The sequence below is a fragment of the Drosophila mauritiana genome, chromosome 2L (genome assembly GCF_004382145.1).
Source record: "Drosophila mauritiana strain mau12 chromosome 2L, ASM438214v1, whole genome shotgun sequence".
NCBI classification, from domain to species: Eukaryota; Metazoa; Arthropoda; class Insecta; order Diptera; family Drosophilidae; genus Drosophila; species Drosophila mauritiana.
The window spans coordinates 4745176-4761775 of record NC_046667.1 but is presented as its reverse complement, the minus strand read 5'-3'; the positions used below and the strand labels follow the sequence as shown (position 1 = coordinate 4761775).

At 46.2% G+C, this 16600-nt stretch overlaps 4 protein-coding genes across 10 annotated transcripts; 3 read left to right on the top strand and 1 right to left on the bottom strand.

The window, feature by feature from the left end:
* The first annotated feature begins 66 nt into the window (after positions 1–66).
* LOC117150278 (eukaryotic translation initiation factor 4E-binding protein Mextli) lies at positions 67–5131 on the top strand. 4 transcript variants are annotated; one of them, XM_033317093.1, is made up of 10 exons: positions 67–148; positions 1165–1739; positions 1806–2127; positions 2222–2293; positions 2547–2607; positions 2696–3021; positions 3088–3161; positions 3219–3609; positions 3689–3807; positions 4896–5131. In XM_033317093.1, exons 2-10 carry the CDS (start codon positions 1338–1340, stop codon positions 5007–5009), a joined length of 1881 nt encoding a protein of 626 aa, XP_033172984.1. In that variant the 5' UTR covers positions 67–148; positions 1165–1337; the 3' UTR covers positions 5010–5131. The 4 variants fall into 4 exon arrangements, with proteins under 4 accessions (XP_033172984.1, XP_033172982.1, XP_033172981.1 ...); XM_033317091.1 differs by having other exon boundaries at positions 2696–3161; XM_033317090.1 differs by lacking the exon at positions 4896–5131 and having other exon boundaries at positions 3689–4661.
* Positions 5132–5753: 622 nt separating this feature from the next.
* On the bottom strand, positions 5754–8936 carry LOC117150280 (major facilitator superfamily domain-containing protein 1). 3 transcript variants are annotated; one of them, XM_033317096.1, is made up of 7 exons: positions 8885–8936; positions 7767–8277; positions 7172–7699; positions 6635–7112; positions 6450–6568; positions 6294–6393; positions 5754–6135 (listed from the first exon to the last, which is right to left on the bottom strand). In XM_033317096.1, the coding sequence occupies exons 2-7, from the start codon at positions 7972–7974 to the stop codon at positions 6078–6080; spliced, it is 1491 nt and encodes a 496-aa protein (XP_033172987.1). In that variant the 5' UTR covers positions 7975–8277; positions 8885–8936; the 3' UTR covers positions 5754–6077. The 3 variants fall into 3 exon arrangements, with proteins under 3 accessions (XP_033172987.1, XP_033172988.1, XP_033172989.1); XM_033317097.1 differs by lacking the exon at positions 8885–8936 and adding an exon at positions 8728–8819; XM_033317098.1 differs by having other exon boundaries at positions 5754–6393.
* A 333-nt stretch (positions 8937–9269) lies between these two features.
* LOC117150279 (etoposide-induced protein 2.4) lies at positions 9270–11548 on the top strand. 2 transcript variants are annotated; one of them, XM_033317095.1, is made up of 5 exons: positions 9270–9418; positions 9621–9658; positions 9727–10025; positions 10103–10777; positions 11030–11548. In XM_033317095.1, exons 2-5 carry the CDS (start codon positions 9644–9646, stop codon positions 11532–11534), a joined length of 1494 nt encoding a protein of 497 aa, XP_033172986.1. In that variant the 5' UTR covers positions 9270–9418; positions 9621–9643; the 3' UTR covers positions 11535–11548. The 2 variants fall into 2 exon arrangements, with proteins under 2 accessions (XP_033172986.1, XP_033172985.1); XM_033317094.1 differs by having other exon boundaries at positions 9270–9422.
* A 653-nt stretch (positions 11549–12201) lies between these two features.
* Positions 12202–16457, top strand: LOC117150277 (ionotropic receptor 25a). The gene is made up of 9 exons (XM_033317088.1): positions 12202–12375; positions 13008–13157; positions 13220–13495; positions 13560–13998; positions 14053–14167; positions 14225–14470; positions 14704–15296; positions 15364–15879; positions 15935–16457. The coding sequence occupies exons 1-9, from the start codon at positions 12300–12302 to the stop codon at positions 16326–16328; spliced, it is 2805 nt and encodes a 934-aa protein (XP_033172979.1). The 5' UTR covers positions 12202–12299; the 3' UTR covers positions 16329–16457.
* The last annotated feature ends 143 nt before the right edge of the window (positions 16458–16600 follow it).

Genomic DNA, 16600 nt, shown 5'->3' with positions numbered 1-16600 from the left:
TTGATGCGAGCTTTTTTAATGCGCTTTTGCGTCAACGGGTCTTCAGTCGATAACTGTTGCGCATCTCTAATAACTAACGTGTTCGATCAGGTGGCAACACCGACCTTAAAAAACGATTTTAGTCGCAGTCGCAGAGATTTTGGTTTTGGTAAGCTTTAGTAATTTATTGGAAATTACGATCAAAAATACACCCTATTCGGCGTTTCGATCGGCCATTAAAGTTAACAATAAACGCGACGAAGACTAAACGCCAAAAGTGTAAAAACTAGAACGAGAGTGCAAAGTCAGTCGCCAGCAAAACGCGTAGTTGGCCAAATTTAACGAAAAGCGGCCAGTGCTATCAAAATATTACTCAATTTCACATAGAATTTTGGCCTAAAACGGATGCAATATGTGGATATATAGACCCTGTTTCCTGAAAGTTAACTTCTTTATTGTTCTACGCCCAACACGGTCGCCAGCTGCGCTGCCAGCGTCGACGTCGGCAGAGGCCGTTCTTGTTGTTGCTATTCTCGACATATGATTCAATAGAGCGATCGCCTCTCTCTTTCTCCCTCCCACGGACAATTTCAGTTTTTTGTAATATTTCTGTTAGCTGTGTTTTAGTTGCCCATTTGTTTGTTCTTGTTGTTGCTGCTGCTATTGCTGCAGCGGCTGTAAGTGATATTTAAAAATGAAATGAGTTCGCATGGAGCGAAAGTCGCACTGAAATAACACAAATGGTCGTCCGTTTGTCGTTCCCATTCCATTTATGCCAACAATTTTCATCAATTATTTACATATTTTGCTTTTGGAACTTCGCACCGCGATTAACTCAGCAGAAGCCAGAAGCGGCGAAGGCGCCAATGGGTTAATTTGGCCACTAAACTATAGATAAATCGCGGTGTTATCAGCTAAAGCCGCTTATCAAACGTGCACATTGTTAAGACCAAAGATATACGAGAGCTTTGCGTCGCAATACTCGAGATTCGCTCGGAAACGAGGCCAATCTGCATATCCTAAGAAACCTTTTGGTTGTCCGTGCTCTCGGCCATTACTCCCAAGTTCTAATGCAATATAGCCGACTTTGATCATCCTAGCATCTAAAAGAATGTATTCCAACTAGAACAATAGTTTAAATATAAATAATACATTTGATCGTTAACACCTTTATTGTGTTTTCAGGGGGAGGTGCGGAAACAGCTTCTACGATTCTTTTTTAACCAATTCTTCAACAACATTTAAACGAACGAATAAGTTAGCAGACCATATAGACTGAAATCAGCAGATCCGGACACCAGGCAGGACAACCTTTAGACTTCATCGCGAGACGATATCGAATCGAACGAATCCCGAGAATGGCTCACACACACCTGGGACGCGCCGTGAAAAACATTGAGGCGCCACGCCCATTGAAGACACAATCGCGATCGTCGTTGAAGAACAGCTACCTGGTGATCGAGGAGCTAATCCAGTTGATAGACAACGTGACCGTCGGTCTGCAGTCGTGCAACACCACGCCGGACTCGATCACGCTGCTCCTGCACAACCTCCGGGTGCATGGACCGCAACTGGAGGCGGTGTCCAAGGATACACTGGACCGGGCCTTCGTCGTTTTCCGCAACGCTTCGCAGGACGAACGGCTGAACATAACGACGCGCCTCAAGCTGCTCGAACTCATCGAGCTGCGCGCCAAGAGCTGGGACAATGACGACACAATCGCATACTACAAGTCCAAGCAGCAGATCTCCAACGTGGAGGTGAGTAGAGTAAAAAAAATCGATCTCACTTTGGAAAACGATCTAATATGTGTCCTTATCTTGCAGCTGCCCTCGGAATATCAGTACGATACCGGCGTGCAGTCTGACGTCTTCAGCACCTCCCCCACATTCGGCGTCAGCGGCGGTGTTGGTGGCGTTAACGTTGGAGCCGCAGCCGCCGCTGCCGCCGTCTTCAATGCGGCATCTGCAGCTGCAGCCGTCCAAGCTGCGGCCATCGCGTCCGTGGGCACATCCAACCAGCAGCACATGCTGCTGCCGCCCGGTGAGGTCATCCGTAATTCGGGCAAGTTCCCCAAACCAACCAAGATCCCTGGTAAGACGTACTGCAAGGACGAGGTCGTGATTCGCAATGCCGACTCCGGCAAAGGTAAGTTTCTGATCAGCTGAGGAGTGTTCTGGAGCACACAGATCTACAGAAATGGTTTTCAATAATGTCTTCCTCCATTCCCGTGGCCACAAAGTCATGGGCATCAAGGGGCGTCGCGTGCACATGATCGAGGAGTTAAGCGAAACCATTATATCGTTTCAAAGAGGTAACTATAGAGAGCTGGTTTTCATTAATCCTCACCGCACCCGCATTTCATTTGGCACGCTTATTTAAATCTACAAAATTTACTAATAGAAATAGAAAGAAGCATGTCCCAGATTTTGTCCATTCAACGACACCACATTAAACCAAAATTGATCGTTAAAGGCATTTTTGAATCACATAATTTCATACTGTATATATGCATTTTGTCTTGAAATGTTTTCGCATCCAAATTATTAATGCCTTGTTTTCATTAGTCAACCCGGGTGCCAAGGAGCGTTTGGTGCAGATTACTGGTCCAGCTGAGGATAAAATTAAGTGAGTAAAGTAAATAAATTAAAGCTGAAATAGCCAATATTGAATATATCATTTACTAATTTTCAAAAATGTATTCCTTCTACGACAGCTATGCCAAAAAACTGATGGAGGACACCATTCGTCGGAACGCCTCGCCGGTGCGCCTGGAACCCGCTCCTGGCGCTGGAGGATCCTGCTCCTCTCTTAACTCGTCCAACTCGGACGACGCCATTGTGCAACCAAGAACGCCAACCGGAAGCAGTTTGGCCAACCGGCTGAGCTTCAACTCGGCCCAAAACTTCATGACCGCCACCGCTGCTGCACAGCAGATCTCGCAGCAGATGCACCACCAAACGCATCACCAGCAGCAGCAGGCCGCCGCCGTAGCCGCCGCAGCAGCAGCAGCGGCACATGCTCAGGCGACAGCCGCTGCCGGTAAAGTCTTGCGTCCCAATCAACAGCTGCTAATGCACTCATATTCCACAAACGATGCTTCCGTAGGTGAATACAAGTTCACGGTCAACGTGGGCCAGCACCTGATCAAGATTACCGGCGATTGCTGCGAACTAGTGCGCGTGAGTAATGTTGAAGTTTTCATTTTTGAAATTCGTTAAATCCCCTGGGCTTTCAAGGTGGCCAAACTCGTGCTCGATGACTATTTTAGCAGCTCGGAGTTTCTGGCCTCCATTGAGGCTGGCGCCGCCTTCGACGGCACTTCGCTGGTGACCACGCCATCGACTCCGCTGCCCGGAGCCGGGCCGCCGCAATTTTGGCCTGGTTCGGACAGTGGCGTTGGACTGAATTGCCTTGTTTACTCGGCAGCGAACAACAATGGTGAAGGCGACGACGAGGTGTTCGCTGAGCCCAACAATGGAGGATCATCGACTAGCAATCAGAATGGCCTGGCCAGATCGCGTCGCAGCCACTTTTCGCGCAAGGAGTCCACGCCGGAGACCAAGGGAGCTCGCGAAAAGGGTGACTTGGACGATTTGGCAGGCCCCAATTCCTTGAAGAGCAATGCATGTAAGATTACAGTCCTTTCAACATGCTTTTAAAGCACTTGTACTTAACCAAGTTCTTGATGCATAAACCCAAATTACAGCTCGCGTTTCTTACGATATTGAACACTTGCTCTACTACTCCATGAGTCCGCACGCCTGGACCCTGCCCACTGACTGGCAAAAAATGCAGGAGACAGCGCCCTCGATTCTGCGCAACAAGGTAATTCCGCCGTTCAATGGCTTATTCGCCAGTGCACCTAACTCATCAGTAATAACACATCCGTGGGCTTTAAATGCAATAACCTCCACCCCGAACACAAATATCATCAGCACCGCCGTTGGACGAGCTGCTGTCGAGGCGTCGGCAGACAATCCCATAACCGTCACTAACAAGCAATCAAAAGGGATCTTCGCGGATCGCGAGAACCGTCGCCTTCCCAAAACATCGGCCGTGTCCGATCGAAACCTGTATAACAAGCAATTGCAAATCATAACGAATACTGTGGGCAAATCGGTGGCACCACAGGGAAAGCATCGCCAGTCTAGCTATCAAACATCCCAAGTGAAGGCAATTTTTCAACGCTACTGCGAGGACGATGAGTTCTCATTGGCACTGTGCGAAACAGAATCGAATAATAACCGCGTCTAACTTTATTTAATATAATTTTACGTAGCCGGAATACGTATTATTGAATCTCAGTCCCAGATAGGCTTTTCTTTTCATGTCAGTATTTGTGCTGTTTTAATTTTAAATAACTTATCATTAAAAAAGGTGAAGCGTGAAGAACTTGATAATGAATCAAGTCAATACATCATCATCATCCAGTCATTAGATTAACGATATACCATCGAAACCAAACCGATCGCTAGTCTTAGAGGTAACAATACATCTAATGCATTGAAATTAAATTGTAACTATAGGGAGAATCTGTGTTTTGGCTGTGAAACAGATTAAGTCGTCGCTAAGGATAAGCTGGAAACAAACATTCTCGAATTCCAAACAACATTTACAAATCTGTAATCAATACGATTTATATTAACTAATAAACAGGGCTTTCAAAGTCCGTAACAAAGCTTGGCTGGGTTTAACTTACACCACACACCCCACACATTGTAAATTATAAATTATAAATTGTAAGTTGTGTTTCACCACCGAAGCATCATAACATCACCACCTTACCACTCCAGCTGGCTAACTTAGTTACTAAACTGTTCCGTATGTATATATGTTCGTTCATCCCAGGATAGCTTGCGTGCCCATGTTACTTTGAAAAACATTTCTAAAACCATTTCTTTGTTCGACAACAGGATCTGCAGGATGAGAGCCAGCGCTTCGATGGTGATAAGTATCTGGCCAGCATTAAGACGGCTGCCAAGCGAGACATTGTGGCTGCCGATGAGGTCGAGGCTCTGGACGAATAACGCCATCCATCGAGCGGCTCAAAACTGACAATATAGAGATAATACGCTATCAGTGTCCCGGGGTGAAGTGCCTGCTCCCAGTCGGAGCTGCAGTACGCTTCAATGCTTTTGGCCATGGCCACATCTAACAAACGCAAACTGAAAACGACCAAAACAAAAACAAAAAAAAAAAAAGAATATTGAAAAACATGCAAACTAACCCTAGAAATTACCAACGAAAAATAATCAAGAGTTTCAAAATAACTAGAAAATTCAACGAAGCTCTTAGTTAAGTTCAAGCGAAATGGGAATCGGACCGGACTTCCCAATATGTACTAATTCACAAAATGCAGCTAAATGAAAAGGCTCGAAGCGGCCCTAACTTGATAATATGGCCCAAATGAAATGGAATGCATTTTTAGTAACGCAATAGAGAATGACACGTTTTTAGTTTGAAATTTGTTTCTCATCCTTATGCAAACTTTGTTTCTCCCAACCAAATAATTCTCAATACGGAAAAGAAAATGTATTAATGTGTTTATTTTTATTATTTTGTAATTCTCTTGGAATGCCACTTTTCAAGATTTGAAATTGTATTTTGTTTTCTCTAGTCTATGCATCATAGAAATTTTTATACTATTTTGTTAAATTCACGTGGAGATCCACACAAAATTCTTTGAATTTCTGTTTATGCTTTAGTTAATTTATTTTATTTATTTTGTACAAATACAAATCATTTATTCTTCAAAAATATATTTGCAAGGAAATAAAATGGAATCAAGATCAAACACAGCATCTTTCACACACACACACCTTCTTTCGCCCAAAACGCCAACTCTTTGATTATTTAATTTGGTTAATGTACATTTACATAAATTTATTTATCACACACAACGGAACATAAATATAACTATAGTTTAAGGTTTGATATGTATCTTAGAACGTTGGCTAGGAGAAGTAAAACAGATCGAATGACCACGTCGATTGTGCGGCTAGCAGAATGTGCTCCGAGTTGCATAACAAGTCAAGTGTAGGGGGATGGGCATTAGCATCGCAATTGGTTATTGGTTAGTAACAAACAGAATCGATCTATTGCACATAGTTGCCCAGTAAAGGCCGCATGTTCACGTGAGGGCTCTGCATCGCGCTTTTGGCATGTACACAAAGCAAATACATTTAGAAAGAGAACGTTAATTAGTCAGGGGCTGATGTGGAGGTGTGTCATCATCGGTTAGGGGATTAGAACACAACATCAAAACAGCAAGACATCAATAGCATGCTCAACTCGACTCAATATTCACGTACATCGAGGTGTGGTATGTGGCCCGCTGGGCAGGTGACATGTTCAAGTTGCCCTGGTGCTTGCGGTTGTAGGCCCAAATCGCACAGGTGGCCAGCAGGGAGACTGGAAAATGAGATGGGGTTAACATAATACAGCATATGAGCAGATTGGAGTCTTACCCAGCAGGAAGGACATGAAGAAAACCTGCAGCCAAAAGTGACTGCCACCGCTGCTGTCCACAATGATGCCCGCTGCAATGGTCACCACGGCTAGTCCCAGATTCTGCACAGACTGACAGCTGCAAAGGAAACGATTAAGGAGTTAATCAATCCTAAAAACAGCTTAAACAGATTAATGATCTTACAAGCCATATGCAGTGCCCAGTTGATATTCGGGCACAATCAAGGAAACCAGAGGCCACAGGCTGGCAGCCAACATGGAATAGGACAGTCCCATAATGCTCATCCCGATGTACGGATCCAAGTGGGTGAAGGTCAGCAGGAAGTGGGCTAGCAGCGTAGAGATGGTGGCACAAAACACCCAGGTCACATTCCTTCCGACCTTATCAATCACAAATCCAAACAGCGGCGATGCTATAGCAGAGATCAGGTAGACAATCGAGTTCACTGTGTTCGCCTCATCCGGCGTCATGTGGAAATTGCTGATGAAAAAGGCCTGTCCGAGAGCCACGAAGGGAAAGATGGCAACGTAGTAGGCCACACAGACCACGGACACCATCCAGAAGTCCAGCTTGAAGGTGACTATATCGCTTAGTTTGGCCAGTTCTCCACCAGGATTGTTATTTCGCTTAAGGATTCTCTCCGCGCGCTTGTCCATCCAACCTAAGTGAAGGGAAAATCTTATAATATAATCTGATATTTAAATATACGAGTAATCCTACCTAGAATCAAGGTGCAAACCAGGGACATGACGCACGTAGAGGAGGCCAGAAACAGGGCCACGCCCAGACCCTTGTAGCCGGAGTAGGATTTCGAAACGTAGCCATATAGTGGTTGCATAATCCAAAAGTTTACGGTGCTGCCGAAACGGGCCACCGACAACTGCAGTCCAAAGACCATGTTAATCTCCTTGCCCTTGAACCATAGCACCGCATAGCTGTTTTGGGCCACAGCCAGCGACTCAGCCCCGATGCCGAACACAAAGCGTCCCACGATCATCAACCAGAAGTGGCCCAGGACTCCGCCGGTGGCGAAGATCAGCTGGCCAACGAGCACGATCAGCATGTAGATAATGGTGCCCAGGCGGATGCCAAACACCCGGTCGATGAGGAAGCCGCCCACAAAGCAGAGCACAATATTTGGCCACGAGTAGATGGAGTAAATCAGCGTGAACTCGGTGGAGCTGAGTTGCAGTTCCTTTTGGAAAACGTCCTGCAATGCGCCGGGATTATCGTAGCAAAAATAGGAACCTATAAAGAAGTTATTTAATTATTAAGGTATAGTCTCAAGATTGTAGAAAGGAATTCACGTTCTTACCAAAACCCAAGAGGCACATAAAGAGCAGGGCCAGGAATCGATGTGGCGTGCTCGTCGGATCACAGCACCCGGCATCCTTTTGGTGGGTAGCGAGCTCCGTGTCCCGGGTGCTGCGTCGCCGCACCACAGGATGCACTTCGTCATCGCCGCTGCTGCAGGTGCTGCTGCTCGACGAGCTAACGATGGGTTTGCGCTCCTCGCGTGACATTATTGTCACTTTTCGTTGTCAGAATGATGGAGGAGTGACGGGAAATTTGAGTTGTGCGATGGTAATTGCTATTTGTGGCTGCTCCTCTTTTCCGGAATTCCTGTTCGTCGACCGGTGGTGGGCGGTAGGCGGGGGGATGGGGGCGGGCTGTGGCCCTACTGTTGCTGCTTATCACTAGACCACACCATAATGCCGTGTTGTTGTTGTTGCTGCTGTTGCCTCAGTATGTGTGCAGTATTGATTATTCCCGCGCACAGAGATGATGGAAATTGGAAAGGTTGGAATGGGGGTGTTTCGGTTAATCTGCAAAAAAGCCAAGATTGAAAATTGCATTCCCACCACACAAAACATTTTACGCCCTCTCACACACACACACGCTCATAAACAAGCAGATGCAGGTAAATGTCACGGGTGGGTGTACGTTAGTGTGTGCTTGCTAGGTAAACATGAAAGATCTTGTTGTCCGTTGGCTGACTAACGGTTAATGGGTAATCAATTAAGCGCTTGCATGCGCATAACATTCAGTAGACACCTGATTTAAGGCTTAACTACGCTATTTGCGTATTGAAAGCAGCTCTACTGTGTATAAATTCGATATGTACACACACCCACGTCAATAAATAGGCATATGTAAATGCCGTATATCAACAAAAAAAAAAGGGATTAATAAGCAAATGCCCCGTTATCGCACTCAACAAACGAAGTCACACACTAATTAATCACTAGTCCACGGTCTTATTTTGCATTATTTACATGCGATATTTTCGAATTGCGATTGTGGCGGGCTTACGATCCAGGAAAACTTTACTTAATATTTCTTGATTTTATATTTATGATTGATTATCAACAATGTATTGTGACGAGAAAGTCCTATCACGCCTACTATATGTTCAACAAGTCGAGGACTTACGGTTTGTTTCTGTCCCCTGTCGGGAGAAGAATGGTCGTTATTACCTGTTTTCCCTACCTGTAGCTGTAGGAATGGAAGTGGGCATTGAGCTCTAGCTATCGATATATCGATTACCTTGGGAATATCCTTACCAAAAACCGTTACTATCATTACGTTATAACGGACTTGCAAAACATAAGCAATTGCTAAAAAAGTTTGCTTCGATTTATAAAAAATATCAATTGAATTACCCAAAATATACAATCGTATAAGATGGTGAAAAATAAAACAATTTATTTGTCACCATTGAAAACCAAATCAATTTACGTTCTTATAATAACGGTAATTTTTATAACTATCGATAGTTCACAACACTGCCCGCCTGTACATCACTGACCAGTGCTGCTAAACGCCCGCAGCGCATCAGGTGGCAACCGTGTGTTCCTACACCAAGCAAAACAACTATTATTATTATTAAATCCAGCACAAAGTTCAATGATTTTTAGGTCCTCTGCACACTCACAATTCGAACAGCAAGCACTGGCACAGCGATAAGTATGTAAGTTCAAGTTTCAAAATGGCTAGCCGAATGTGCGGGCGCACGCTATTTTGTGCAGTGTAAAGGCGCCAACGATGTTGTCTTCGTCTCGCACAACGCAAATTTATTCAAAGACCCACTGCCACATTTTGATACGCTCCCGAGCAGCTAAACACGTTTCGTATGCTTGCATGTCCATTTCGTAATGCCCCCGATCAGGAACTAAGGTCTGTCCACGCGAGATGGCGGCGATAAAGGTGAGTTTGAGACTGCCCTTTTGGAGCACACAGACAATGGACCAACTAAATGCGTTGTACAACCACAGAACATCACCCTGGGCATTCTGTACGGCCTGTGGGACAGCATACGTGGCATGACACTGGTCCTGCACATCGACGACGAGGTGAACCGCCAGAATGCCGAGCAGGAGCACCGCCAACAGCTGCGCCGCACCGACAAGGATCGTTACGAACGCGCGAGGAGATCACCGTCACCAGTGCCCAGTTCCGCGGCTGCCATGATTCGGGAGGAGTACGCCAAGCAGGCGGAGGAGAACGCCGACGAGCGGACGCTGGAGAAGATCCTGGGCAAGAAGCCAGCTGCCCAGGATCAACAGCCGCAGGGGTATGTGTTAAACAAAGACTCATTCCACGTACATATATTTTTTAACTGCGCACTTGATTTATAATCCGGCGACACAGGGAGAAGAAGATCGCCAAGAAGCTCTTCAAGTGCTGCATGCTCAATGGCGGTTTCACCTGGCTGAGCATCGTCCTGTTCGAGAACGCTCTGCTGCCCACGCTCAAATTCTGCCTTACCATCTTCTATGGAGCCCATTCCGAGACCCTGCCGGTGGTTTGGGGCTGGCTGCATCCCATACTGTCCCTGCTCTTCGGCATGATGTGGGTGCTGCCCATATTCATGCTCTCCAAGATTGTGAGCTCACTGTGGTTCGCGGACATAGCCAATGCCGCCTATCGCGTGAGAAAGGGTCGCCCGCAGCTCATCCCCGGGATCAGCAAACTGGTGGCCGACTTCCTCTTCAGCATGGTGGTGCAAATGCTGTTCCTGGTCCAGAGCATGCTGGTTAACCTAGTGCCCGTGAAATATGTCGGCTCCTCGCTGTGCTTCGTGCATCTGTGCCTGCTGTACTCACTGTACTCCTTCGAGTACAAGTGGTTCAACATGGGCTGGGAGCTGCATAGACGCCTCACCTACATTGAGAAGAACTGGCCCTATTTTTTTGGCTTCGGAATACCGCTCACCGTGCTGACCAATCTGTCCAGCTCGGTGATCGTCAGCAGCTGCATCTTCTCCATCTTTTTTCCCCTGTTCATACTCAGCGGCAATGAGGCAAAGCCCATTGTGGACACCACGTAAGTGTTTTTGGTTTGGTAACACAGTCCAGCTTCACTAAATCGAACTTCTTAAAGAAAAACGTAAACTGGAAAGTGATATAGATCATGTTCAAACTATCACGCAATTACAGTCCAACGTGTTTTAGTTGTACGTCTTTATTAAATGTAATACGTTTTTCCTTTGTTTGTGACCAGCACGAATCGATTTAGAGAAGCTCTTCTGTACTCTATCTATAAATATAAATAACTAAATATTTGACATCCGCCCAGTGAGGTCTCCCTGCGTCTCTTCTCGCCGGTGGTCTTCATATCGAACCTCTGCTTCGGCGGCAATCCGTGGAGCAAGGCCAATCGACTGAGTGCCATGCAGCGGCAGCAGTATGAGCTGCAGCAGCGCCAGCGTTTGCTCCAGCGGGACGAGCAGCTGCTCAAGCAGCGCAAGCAGCAATATGTGCAGCAGCAACGGCTGCAACAGGAGCAGCTGCTGCGACGCGATCGCTCGCATTCGCGGTCACAGACACCACAGCTGGGACAGCCGCATCGCTACGCCCAGGCGCCCGTTTTCGATGCGGGTCGGGTGCGCGATTCCTCCGCCTCGTCCACGCACAGCTCCAATGCGCCGAGCATCAATAGCCATCGGCCGCCGCCTTATTACGGGAGCTCGCTGCGCGGAGCTGCGCCTTTGGTGCCCACTCCTGTGCCCGGTGCACCGAGAGCTCCGCTAACCCCGCCCGTGATACGCCAGGAGTCGGGGCCCGATGACTGGAACTTGTGAGATTTATGCTTATACACGCAACGTAGGCTTTAGCTATATATAATTCGATCTGTGTAATGTACGTATCATCTACCTATCTAACCATCGTGAACTGTGTAAGTTAAAGATAACTTAGGTCTACGCATAATGACAATGTTCGCTAGTCGACACCGCCACCGCCACCACCACCAACGCAACGCCCTATTTGGAATGGGCATGACTATATATATAGACTATAGAGAGTGGCTATATCTGAAATGCGGTTCGCGCAACTGCTGCATAATCGTTTACATGTTTATTTTAGGCATCGTTTTTCTCTTTAATTTTTGCTTGTAGGGTGCTATGCTCTACACTAGAAATTACGTCGGGCGTAAAGTTCGTTAAATGTATAATTAATCAAAAATAAAATTAATTTTGTACTTTCGTCAATGGTTGTTGCTTGCCTAATGGGGAGCGCTTGGCCACGCCTTATCAGTGCGATTTGTCTGGACTAGATTATAGATCGTGTGAGTCAGAAGTAATCTAAAATAGTTGATAGTATAAGTTGTTTGATTACTGTCACAGTTTTTAATTAAGGATCACTTTCTATTCTTATAATAGCTGTGCTCCATTTTGACCCTATATTCCCAATGTTTCCACTCCACCGATTCGAATAATAATTTCATGATGATTTGACAATATAACAGCTACTTAGTACCACATAATAACTCCCCCCAAACTGAATCCTCCTTCCCTAACCGCCACCAATTAACGCTTGAGTTCCAACACGAACAATCGAACCAGGATATGGGTTCACGCTTGGATTGGGGTGTTGCTGATGTGGCGTTGTGGGCGATTGCCGACCAAATTGATTATCACCAAGGTTACACCCATGTGTCCACACATTGTTCTGCTTGAAAGTGGAATTGTCAGTGGCAATATAGGTTGTACATATCTGTATCCTTTTTTTGAAAGCGTAGTTTCCTGCCCCAGTCACCATTTGTTGTTCGTCCTGTGCGGTCGATTTTTTAGCTCTTAAAAACCCGGAGTCATATGTGAAAACCATAATGATTTTGGTGAATCCGAAAACCTCGAAAATCCTGTGGCTGGTGGGATTTTTAGTTTTATTAAGCAGCTTTAGTTTGGAGATCGCAGCGCAAACCACTCAAAATATCAATGTGTGTAAGTTGAGCATCGATCGATATGCCTAAAGATATGTATATATAGATGAAAAATACATAATCATATACCTAATGATTACCAGTATGAGTACACTCACTTAAAGATCCTTAGAGATTCGTTACTTTTTCAAAACTATATCGAATATAATCGAACTCTTTTGGCTGAGTGGATAAACTAATTAGCTGAAAATTGTGGGGAAACCAATATGGATTGGGTAGTTTAGTTGGGTGGTGCCAGACATAATGAGTTTTTAGGGCAAGCAAACAAACGCAATGCCACGTAATGCCTTTGGCCAATGCACTTTAACCCATGTGATCCCATCCCTTTGGATAGTATTCATCAACGAGGTGGACAATGAACCGGCGGCCAAGGCTGTGGATGTGGTGCTCACCTACCTGAAGAAGAACATCCGATATGGACTATCGGTGCAGCTGGATTCGATAGAGGCGAACAAGTCGGATGCCAAGGTGCTGCTGGAAGCTAGTGAGTTGTGGTCGGGTTTATGCCAGGATTCAGTTGCTCACACTCACACTTTTCCGTCTCAGTTTGCAATAAGTACGCAACAAGTATTGAGAAGAAGCAGACGCCTCACCTGATCCTGGACACCACCAAATCGGGCATAGCCTCGGAAACGGTGAAGAGCTTCACCCAGGCCCTGGGTCTGCCCACCATTAGTGCCTCCTATGGTCAGCAGGGAGACTTGAGGCAGTGGCGCGACTTGGATGAGGCGAAGCAGAAGTATTTGCTGCAGGTGATGCCGCCGGCGGATATTATTCCCGAGGCCATTCGAAGTATAGTGATTCACATGAACATCACGAATGGTAATGGGACATCATATGTATATAAAAGTGAGTATTAATGTATGCCATTCGAAATCCCCTCCAGCTGCCATTCTGTACGATGATTCCTTCGTCATGGACCACAAGTACAAGTCCCTGCTGCAGAACATCCAAACCCGTCATGTGATCACCGCCATAGCCAAGGATGGCAAGAGGGAGCGCGAGGAGCAGATCGAAAAGCTGAGGAACTTGGACATCAACAACTTCTTCATTCTGGGCACCCTGCAATCGATCCGCATGGTTTTGGAGTCGGTGAAGCCAGCTTATTTCGAGCGCAACTTCGCCTGGCACGCCATCACCCAGAACGAAGGAGAGATCAGCAGTCAGCGGGACAATGCGACCATTATGTTCATGAAACCCATGGCGTATACGCAATATCGAGATCGTTTGGGATTGCTGCGAACCACTTACAATCTGAACGAGGAACCGCAGTTGTCATCGGCGTTTTACTTCGATTTGGCACTTAGGAGTTTCCTGACCATCAAGTGGGTTGGATGTATATGATATTTACTATATATATTTACTATTTTTACCTGCAGGGAAATGTTACAATCGGGCGCCTGGCCAAAGGACATGGAGTATCTGAACTGTGACGACTTTCAAGGTGGCAACACACCCCAAAGGAACTTGGATCTTCGGGATTACTTCACCAAGGTTGCTGCTCCCACCTGTCTAACAAATTATGGTTGATTACCCACTTCCGTTTCCCAGATTACCGAACCGACTTCGTATGGAACCTTCGATCTCGTCACGCAACCCACTCAGCCATTCAATGGCCATAGCTTTATGAAATTCGAAATGGATATAAACGTGCTGCAGATTCGTGGTGGCAGTTCCGTGAACAGCAAGTCCATCGGCAAATGGATATCGGGTCTGAACTCGGAGCTCATCGTCAAGGACGAGGAGCAGATGAAGAATCTCACTGCGGATACGGTTTATCGAATCTTTACTGTTGTGGTGGGTTACGACAGGGGATTGCAAAGGATGTTTTAGTAGTGTAGTTTTCGTACGACATTTGTTTTTATTTTTTAAGTATTCAACTCGTAGTCCTTGTGTGTGTCGTCTTCACATTAAAATTAATATATACAATAATATTAAAGGTAAAGTCACGTTGTTTTGGTCAAACACTTAAAATTAAGAGAAATTTATATTTTTTACGCAATAAACTAAATTTCATTTGAACTTCACAGCAAGCTCCTTTCATAATGCGCGATGAAACGGCTCCGAAAGGATACAAAGGATACTGCATTGATCTGATCAACGAGATAGCCACGATTGTCCACTTCGATTACACCATCCAGGAGGTGGAGGACGGCAAGTTTGGCAACATGGACGAGAATGGCCAATGGAATGGCATTGTCAAGAAGCTGATGGACAAACAGGCGGACATTGGTCTTGGCAGCATGTCGGTGATGGCCGAACGGGAGATAGTCATTGACTTTACGGTTCCGTACTACGATCTGGTCGGGATTACGATCATGATGCAGCGACCCAGTTCGCCCAGCTCGCTGTTCAAGTTCCTCACCGTGCTGGAAACGAACGTGTGGCTTTGCATCCTGGCTGCCTACTTCTTTACCAGCTTTCTCATGTGGATCTTCGATCGCTGGAGTCCCTATAGCTATCAGAACAATCGGGAGAAGTACAAGGACGACGAGGAGAAGCGAGAGTTCAATCTGAAGGAGTGCCTCTGGTTCTGCATGACTTCATTGACGCCTCAAGGCGGTGGCGAGGCTCCAAAGAATCTGTCTGGGCGTTTAGTGGCCGCCACCTGGTGGCTATTCGGGTGGGTAGTCCTCTTCATTTGCTTTTAAAGTATTTTCTTTTTAAAAATTACTTGTTCTTTTCCTAAGTTTTATCATAATTGCCTCGTACACTGCCAATTTGGCTGCCTTCTTGACCGTATCACGTTTGGATACGCCCGTTGAAAGCTTGGATGACCTGGCGAAGCAGTACAAGATCCTGTACGCTCCATTGAATGGCTCATCTGCCATGACATATTTCGAGCGTATGTCCAACATAGAGCAGATGTTTTACGAGATTTGGAAGGATCTGTCGCTGAACGACTCCCTGACCGCCGTGGAGCGCTCCAAGCTGGCTGTTTGGGATTATCCAGTGAGCGACAAGTACACCAAGATGTGGCAGGCCATGCAGGAGGCGAAGCTACCGGCCACCCTCGACGAAGCGGTCGCCCGGGTTAGGAATTCGACAGCGGCCACGGGATTTGCATTCCTGGGCGATGCCACCGATATACGCTACCTGCAGTTGACCAACTGCGATCTGCAGGTGGTGGGCGAGGAGTTCTCCCGGAAACCCTATGCCATAGCCGTTCAACAGGGCTCGCATCTCAAGGATCAGTTCAATAATGCGTGAGTAATGGGAAATTATAGGTGAGAGCTTCTTCATATCGTTGTGATGCTTTAGAATCCTGACCCTGCTCAACAAACGACAGCTGGAGAAGCTTAAGGAGAAATGGTGGAAGAACGACGAAGCTCTGGCCAAGTGCGACAAGCCGGAAGATCAATCGGATGGCATCTCGATTCAGAACATTGGCGGCGTCTTCATCGTCATATTTGTGGGCATTGGAATGGCCTGCATCACGCTGGTCTTTGAGTACTGGTGGTACAGGTACCGCAAGAATCCGCGGATCATCGATGTGGCCGAGGCCAATGCGGAGCGATCCAATGCTGCGGACCATCCCGGTAAGCTGGTCGACGGTGTGATCCTGGGCAACTCGGGCGAGAAGTTCGAGAAGTCAAAAGCTGCACTGCGTCCGCGCTTCAATCAGTATCCGGCCACGTTTAAGCCACGCTTCTAGAATTACTCGTATACCATTGAATTGAATATTATGGTAAAATGAGCACTCGGATGTCTACGTCTAGTTTTAAAGGAATCAGTCACTTTGTGCACTTTTATTGCGATCTTAATAAATGTTTTAACAAGATGATTGTATTAGTTTTGTTCTTTAATAATTGCCTAACATAATTTCAAATAATATTTGAATGCCAGCTGGTATTTCTAGTTTAGTATTAAATACCGCCTTTTGATATCGAGCAATCGATACCGATAGGGTCGGACAAAAAACGCCCC